This window comes from Peromyscus californicus, unplaced genomic scaffold, assembly GCF_007827085.1.
Source record: "Peromyscus californicus insignis strain IS unplaced genomic scaffold, ASM782708v3 Scaffold_16__1_contigs__length_79575227, whole genome shotgun sequence".
Classification (NCBI taxonomy): domain Eukaryota; kingdom Metazoa; phylum Chordata; class Mammalia; order Rodentia; family Cricetidae; genus Peromyscus; species Peromyscus californicus.
In genome coordinates, this window is record NW_026294458.1 from 75,654,414 (window position 1) to 75,662,933 (window position 8,520).

Below are 8,520 nucleotides of genomic sequence, written 5' to 3' on the forward strand. Positions count from 1 at the left end.
GTGCAAACTGTGAAAGGATCCCTGTGAGTCTACTGAGATGTGTGTGCAAACTGTGAAAGGATCCTTGTGAGTCTACTGAGATGTGTGTGCAAACTGTGAAAGGATCCCTGTGAGTCTACTGAGATGTGTGTGCAAACTGTGAAAGGATCCTTGTGAGTCTACTGAGATGTGTGTGCAAACTGTGAAAGGATCCTTGTGAGTCTACTGAGATGTGTGTGCAAACTGTGAAAGGATCCCTGAGTCTACTGAGATGTGTGTGCATACTGTGAAAGGATCCTTGTGAGTCTACTGAGATGTGTGTGCAAACTGTGAAAGGATCCCTGTGAGTCTACTGAGATGTGTGTGCAAACTGTGAAAGGATCCCTGTGCGTCTACTGAGATGTGTGTGCAAACTGTGAAAGGATCCTTGTGAGTCTACTGAGATGTGTGTGCAAACTGTGAAAGGATCCCTGAGTCTACTGAGATGTGTGTGCAAACTGTGAAAGGATCCCTGAGTCTACTGAGATGTGTGTGCAAACTGTGAAAGGATCCTTGTGAGTCTCAGGAAGAGCTGCTCATGAAAGCCTGAGTCAGCAAGAGTTGTTGATTCCTCAAGCTGCGTCTCTGCTCCTCAGTCAGTGCAGAAGTAGAGGCAATGCTCTGAGACAGCTGAGAAGAGAGAACTCTGTACACATGACCCTTTGTACCTGCACTGTGTTCTCCGTGAAACTGAAACTTAGGAATAAAGTAGTCATTAAAGATGTCTGGGGCCACTGGGGAGACGACTCAGTTTGGTGAAGTACTCATGCAAGCTTGAGAACCCAGGTTCGGATCCCCATCACCCTCATAAAGAGGCAGGAAAAGCCGCTCGCTCTGGAATCCTGGACAGCAGAAGCAAAGACCCTGGACTCGCTGGGCATCCAGTGTGTCCTTTCTCAACATAAGCTGGAGGATGATTGAGGAACACACCCAGTGTTGACCATCGGCCCCACGTGTGTGCACACACAGACACACGCACACACACACAGTGACTGGCCAGAAGGAATGTTTCCTGTCTCAGTGCAGTCCTGCCCTAAGAGGCAGAGCGATATGTACGCTTTAACTGCTAAACCACTTCACTGCTATACTGAAACGTTGTTAGTTACTTGGGAGGAATCATTCTGCCTTAGATGGTTCTTTCTGTCCATTAACTGTGGTCGGGGTGACAGATTGCTTTTGGGGGTGAGTTGACACAGTCATTTATTCATTCACTTTTCTCTTTCAGCTCTGAGCTTGCTGGTTTTGTTAAAAAAGTTCGAAACAAAAGCAAGAACTCACTCTCTGGATTAAGTGTTGAGGAGATTGTGGAGAGAGTAACAGAACACATTCTGGAGGAACAGAGAAAGAAGGTGAGATGTTTGTCTTCCTGCCTGTTCATGAAATTGAGACTAAAAAGCTTCGAGCCAAGCCCCAGTGAGAGGGCAGTGGACTAGAAGGTGGCTTCAGTAACTGCATTTGTCCCTTGTCCCCACCTCCTCCCCTCTGCAGGCTCAGTCTGCTGCTGCGGTGGCCAAGTCCCCCCAGAGTGCACCCTTGGCCGTTGGTGGACCGTCATCCAAAACCAAAGGCCAGAAGAGAGATGACGTCTCTGTGAACCCCGTGAGTACCTCTCAGTTTCCTCTCTAATGAGCAGTGGAAGGATGCAGTTTCTAATCTTGAGGTAGACCTGTCACCTGGAGGCTCACTTCATTCGAAACTAAAATTAGGAACCAAGTTTTGCTGTATTTGAAAATACCTTCATATCTGGGACCCAGGGCACAAGTGGACTGTCCTGAATATAACTGGTCAAGTGTGTAGATCTCATATATCTACTGGGAAAAACAGGTTTTGGGTAGTGTTACTCTTTGTAAGCAGGAACTTGGTTCTTACAGACTACCTTGCATCACTCAGCACTACCATGAGCTTGGGTGACTTGAGCTGCCCAGGCTGTTGCTGGATTCAGTGATGCTATGGAGTAGCCACACTAATGGTACCCTTCACTTCAAGCATTGATGGGATACTGAAATGGGCTGAATGTGCCTGAAATTTGACATTGCTGATTTAAGTAGGATTGTTTATATAGTGCATGTGTTGAATTGTTGGTATAGCTATATCTTAAGTTGGTATGGCTCTGTAATTGTCCATATCTTACAATAAAAGATCCAAGGCATGAGTGTGAGCCTGTCAGCATCCACCTGTTTGAAGATGTGGGTGTCTTGCTTATCAGGCAGCAAGCAGTCCCTAGTCCTTGTCACACTGACTAGGTAACGCCAGAGGACACACTAAGGACACACATGTGACTGGGGGAGTGGTTTTGGTGTAGAACATCTTTGCCCACTTCTCCTGCTGTGATGTGAAAATGTGGGTGATGTTGTTAGAGTTTCGGGCCCATAACATTCTTACCAGGGTCAGCTACACAAAGGGTACAGAGTGCTAGTTAGTTTTGCCTAGTGTTGAGTCTGTGAGCCTGTCTTTATTCTCTTGCCCTGGGGCACTTCTCTACCCACTACACACACACACACACACACACACACACACACACACACACACACACACACACTCTGAGCTCACGAAGGGTCACATCTCCACTTACCTAGTGAGAAAACTCCTGGGTGTATAGGGCATTCCTCTAAGACCTGCTCAAGTCGACTTCCTTCCCAGGGGTTTAATGAGTCACATCCTCTGGGATCCTCCAGCCAATGGGATTCTCAGGGCATTTGTGTTTTTAGGGGGAGTAGTGGCCAACCCCCCTAAAAGAGTAGACTAGGTAGCCATACCTATACAGCAAGTTCTAACCTCCTGAACCATCTACCCAGTTCTGCTCTACCGTTTTAAATTTCTGTGTTTTTACCTTAAGAGAGCAGAACAGGCTAGAATGGAAGATGCAAACTAGAAGGACATTATACAAACTCTAAAGCTGGGGTGGCATTTTATACCTGTGATCCCATCTGTTCAGGAGCCTGAGGTAGGAGGATTGCAGTTTTGAGGCAGCCTGGCTCCTGTCTCAAAAATAAACCCCAAAACTACCCTTAACCAGTACTACTACCACATTGCTATCTACTAAAGTTGACCAAATGTTTGTGTTAGTTTTGCCAAAACTGATTATTTCAGGTCGCTGTGGGGTGTCTCAGAGATCTCAGCGCCTACATCAGGTGGTGTACTGAGCACCTCTAACTCCAGTCCCAGGAGCCTTACGCCCTGCTCTGGCTTCCCAGACACCTGCATGGACTTGGTACACATGCGTGCACGCACACCATAAATAAAAAGTCTTCTAAAGACGAACCCTTCAGTCTCACTTCTTACGCCCTTTCTGTTTTGTTTGCACTTAGAAGTACACATCTTCCTACACTGGGAGTCGGGTAACTACAAGTCTTTCCAGGTAAACCTGGATCTGAGCTCTTCAGACCTTACTCTGCTTCCTAGGGCTAACCCTTCCATTTCTTCCCTGACCCTCTAGTCCTGAACAGTGAACCTACACTGTGCCAACTGTCCCTATCAGTCTGGGCCCTGTCAGCACCTCAGCCCTGTGAGGCGGTTCAAGGTCTGCAAAGTTTACAGGCTTTGCCTGCAGCTTGAGCCGTGATCTGAACGCCACCGCAGGGCTCTTCCGTTCCATCACTTGCTGATGCTTATGGATCAGTCTGGGGCCATGGTCCTTACTTGTTGCTAAAACCCCATTGACAAGACTCATTTCTTGGTTCTGAGATGCTCGAAATTAAGAAGTAAAATAGACGTTCGTGTCCACTGCAGGGTTGGTGCTGTGAGCTACAGGCACTGCCTAGTGGCGAAGGTGGACTTGGAGTCCGCTGTCCTACAGAGAGCATTGTGTGCTCACCAGACTCCGATACAGGGGGTCAGGCCTGTCCATCCCATGCCCAGGGCTGCACAGTCTCCTGATTGGCATTTCCTGGTTAGCCACAAGTTTGTTCTGTTTGGATTTGTGCTAATAATCCATGCTTAGATAAACAAACCTCAGAAAAAAGCCGAGGAAAATTAAATCACATTTTACATTTCAGAATCTTTTCTAGGCCCATCATAGATACATAGCCTGTTTGTTTTTTAAAATTAATTATATAATAAATACTGCCATAACTGTATTTATCCAGTGATCTATTAAGACCCACTTTCTGTGTCACTTTTTTTCTTTCTTCTTTTTTTTTTTTTTTTTTGGTTTTTGGATACAGGGTTTCTCTGTGTAAGTTTTGTTCCTGTCCTGGATCTCACTCTGTAGACCAGACTGGCCTTGAACTCACAGAGATCCGCCTGGCTCTGCCTCCCGAGTGCTGGGATTAAAGGTGTGCACCACCACCGCCTGGCACTTTTTTTCAATTCAGCATTGTAGTTGGCCATAGACTAGTCTGCTGTATATGGATATGCCATAGTCAAGTCTCTCACTGATTTGGAATATTTTATACTGCTGCATTTTAAATATGGGATGGATATGGATAGTTACATTATTTATTTTTTTTCTGGCACTTCATTAGGTCTTGAAACAGTTGCCTCTGAGAAAATTAGAGCTTTATACTTTCCTTTGGTGGAGGGGAGTGCACGTGTGTTTTGGGACAGGGTCTCTGTGTAGTCCTGGCTATGCCGGCTATATAGACCAGGCTGGTCTCAAACTCACAGAGATCCTCCTGCCTCTGCCTCCCAAATGCTGAGATTAAAGATGTATTTACTTTTTGTTATTTTTATGTTTTTCTTAGAAACTATTTTTCTGTTGTATTGTTTTGATATTTTGAGACAAGTTCTCTCTGTAGCCCTGCCTGTCCTGTAACTCACTATGTAGACCAGGCTGGCCTTGAACTCATAGAGATCTGCCTGCCTCTGCCTCCTGACCACTGGAATTAAAGGCGTATAACCCTCTGCCTGGTTTTGGTTTTTAGTTTTTTGAGGCAGGGTTTCTCTGTGTAGCCCTGGCTGTCCTGGAATTCGCTCTGTAGATCAGGTTGGCCTTGCACTCAACAAGAGATCCTCCTGCTTCTGCCTCTGCCTCCTGAGTGCCACCACGGCTGGCTAGAAACTATTTTAAAACAAGCTATTTTTTACTCTGTTCAAACATAATTTAAAAATAATCTGCCACCTTTTGTAGCAAAAAACATCTTTAGGCCACTCGTGTACTAAATCATGCAAGCACATGTCATAAAATGTGAGTTATGTTATTCAAATGTGTTTGTTTCCAACAGGCACCAGATGCAAATTCCTGTGAGCTATGCCATGAGATATTCAAGTCCAAAAACATGCGTGTGCTGAAATGTGGGCACAAGTTTCACAAAGGGGTAAGAATTATCTCTGACTGCCTAGCAAGCATTCTGAAAATAAAAATGGAATGGGGGGGGGGGGGTGAGTCTTGTGATTCCATTCTCCTATGTAAACCTGCACATACAGTGTTCATTGGCCTGTGTGAAAACAGTGTTTGGGAAGGGGCAGGGGTCTTGGACCAGGGTGTCTGAGGCTGTGTTGGCTTCTGCTCATCATTTCATGGGTAAAGAATTACAATTGACTGCACACCTATGTTGTCTCTGGGACTGAAAGCAATATTAATTCCTTGAAAGGTGGGTTCTTATATGACTAAATAAATAAATAGTATACAGTGTCTGAGTTCACATGTTAAAGATGACATCTTGGCTGGATTGGAGCATCTAGTCCATGTCCTTCTAGGACTTAAGTGCTCTTGGGTGTTCTGGGCACTGCTGGTTTAGGACAGATCCGTTCTCTCCTGACCTAGTTTATTAACCCCTAAGAAAGGGTAGATATAAACACTCACTAGAAGGAATTGAAAAGCTTGCAGAACCTCCTTCAGAAAGTGCTCCACGTGTTTTGGCCTCTCAGCTTTCTGTGCCTGCCCAGCCAGGTGACAGAGGGTGCCAGCCAGGAGCAGCAACAGGAAATGTGGCACCCTGGCCGGTGAGGCACTCGGGGACCAAAAGCCAGGAACCAGCAGCATTGAGTGGTTTTATGGCCACAAAACTGACAGCGTGTACAAGGCAGTGAAGGAGGCTGGAAGAGCTTAGATTCAAGCCAGGCAGGATGTAAGGGAGGACAAGGCCCTTCATGAGATCATGAGTCTCAACTGGAGCACGATTGTTTTTTCCTGGGGTTTCATCTATGCTCTGGCCCTGAGCAGACATTGATCTTTAGTACTGGGCAGCACCAGACTAGGAAGTACTGTCAGCTGTTCCTGCCAGAGTTGAGTGGCTGAGAGCCCTGTCCCTCAGTCCTGCAGGCTGACTGATCCTGTCTCTCCTTTCAGTGCTTCAAGCAGTGGCTCAAAGGGCAGAGCACTTGCCCCACCTGCGGCTGTGGGGACCTGCTGTCACAAGAGTGACCTGTTGCACCGTCCTTGCCAACCCAGCCCAGAGGGGAACCGCCTTCCTGTTGCTGTAGGTAGTCACTCTTCACTAACGCACCGTTCACTCGGTGATGTGTCGACATAACAACAGTATCCTGTTACCGGGATAAAAACAGAAACGTGAAAACTCTTACACTGTGTGTCACAAAGCTTACAAGTCGAAGCCTTGAATGTAATCCATACCAAGTTCCAAGCAAGTGACAGCCGTGTGTGAGCCTCTGTGATGCTGTGTCACCCCATTCGTGCGTTGTTGGGGCTGCTGCAAGGGAGCACTGAGATGAGCAGCTTCCTCCGGAAGAGCTGTTGACCCCTCAAAGCAGTGCTCCAGTTGTGAGGACACTTAGCCTCCTCTTCCAGACCCTGGAACTGCTGTAGGTCTGCTTCCTTAGTTTTTAGAGTGCTTGTGATCCAGTTGGTCCACATTTTGGAATTCAGTTATAAAATACATTTTAAATTAGTTTTGAGCTGAGACTTCTTTTACCCTGGAAACAGGCTACCTGTTCTCAGCAGACCCACGCTTGAGGCTTGCACTAAGATTTCTGTGCTGGTCTCATGAGCTAGTCAGCCAGTGCTTGGAAGTGTCCACTAGCTAGTGCTGAGCACGAGAGCACAGTGCAGACCCAGTCACCGTCCTTCTCCTTCCGTAACTACCACCAAAAAGAGAAATCTACCAGACAACCCTGAGGGGTTGGTGTTGTTAAGTCGTTCTGTGTTTGACCTTGTGTAAAGTAACGCATGCCGTCTTTTGTTGTGGTCTGAAAACAAGCTAGCTGCATTAGAAACTATTCAAACACTAGGTATTTTTGTGACCTGTATGTAGGCAGTGGCAGATACAGAAACTGGATACATTCCATTTCTCTCAAACAGAAAAAATACAAAAAAAAACCTTTGCTGTGTGTTCCCTGTTGGGTTAGCAGGTTTGGTCGCCTTCTGTGTCCGTGTGAGTTGTGGTGTCTAGTGACTCAGGCGACAGCAGCTCACTCCCTCTTCTGAGACAGTCTCCACAGTGGTCCCTGAAACATGGTCTGCATGCTCTAACAGCCGAGAGCGCGCACACTCAAGTGCACAGGGCGGGCTGTGCCGGGTACACAGAGAGTAGCTGTTGAGAGCATGAACTTCTGTGCTTCAGTTCAGAGCCTGTGAACATGCCTTATACTCGTCCAGTAGCTGTCAATAAAAACATTCTGAAAGATGAGCCGTCCACTGTCATTCTTGTCCATTCTTTCCAGGTAATTTAAAATTTCATTCTGCTTGAAAATGTAGGGCTCTGTGCTGACCAATGTTGAAAAGGTGACTTCATTTGGAGACCGGGTAGGCTGCATCTGAGGAGTTTTGACCAAAGATCTTGGGTTATTTTAGAGCCCAGGTCAGAACATTCCCTTGTGCCTAAAAACAGCTTGCCAAGCTCAGCTGTTGAAGCTTGTGAATAGAAGGTTTATGCAGAGATGATGGAGCGTTGACTGTTCAGGCTCAGTGGAGAGCTTTTTCCTGTGGACACAGGGAAAGATGCTGAGGACGACTGCATTTCTTGGGACATTGTTTCTTGGGCAGTTCTGGGTTCATGAGCTGCTGAGGCTGATCTATAACGGTGGCTTTTTAAAGGCTCTTTTGGATATGCTGAGCACTAACAAATTATTAAAGAAAGCATAGTTTATTAACAGTTTTATTAAAAGGTGTTGAAGCTCCTGTCGGACAGGCTGATGATACCAAGTGTGCCTGCCTTAGAACAGAGTTGTCAGGCACATTCTTTGGAGTGTTTTCCTGCCAGAGGTTACTTTCAGAATCTTGAGTTGATGGCGGGGTTCTGATACTTAGGACTCAGAATCCTCTGAGGATATAGCCTCCTGAGCTGCTGCAGCTGCTGCCAGCTCAGACCGCATTCCAGCACTCAGCTCTCAAAATGTCGGGGACTGGACACGGTGCACACGCCCTTGTGGAAGGCACAGGGTGCTGTCGGTCCATGGTGGGATACGGCTCCTACTGGACAGTCTTATCAACGCTCCTCTCCCATCTCCACGATGGCCACAGTGAGAAGCAAGCACAACTTTAAACTAATACCCATTCAAGTGTATTGAAGCAGTAGAATTTAATTCAAACAATATATGACTTGAAGCAGTGGCTATTCCTTAAAATTTGGATTACTTTTCTCTCTGAAGTGCTTAATCTGTTATGAT

General features: G+C 46.4%; 1 protein-coding gene across 10 annotated transcripts in view; it reads left to right on the forward strand.

Annotated features, from left to right (window-relative positions):
- Positions 1 to 7,541, forward strand: part of Ttc3 (tetratricopeptide repeat domain 3) — a 106,805-nt gene extending 99,264 nt beyond the window's left edge. For all 10 annotated transcript variants that reach the window (XM_052741264.1, XM_052741258.1, XM_052741254.1 and 7 more), the window contains 4 exons: positions 1,244 to 1,367; positions 1,507 to 1,617; positions 5,181 to 5,273; positions 6,248 to 7,541. In XM_052741264.1, coding sequence (XP_052597224.1) covers positions 1,244 to 1,367; positions 1,507 to 1,617; positions 5,181 to 5,273; positions 6,248 to 6,322 — 403 coding nt within the window. In that variant the 3' untranslated portion in view covers positions 6,323 to 7,541. The remainder of the gene's footprint in view (positions 1 to 1,243; positions 1,368 to 1,506; positions 1,618 to 5,180; positions 5,274 to 6,247) is intronic.
- Positions 7,542 to 8,520: the final 979 nt, after the last annotated feature.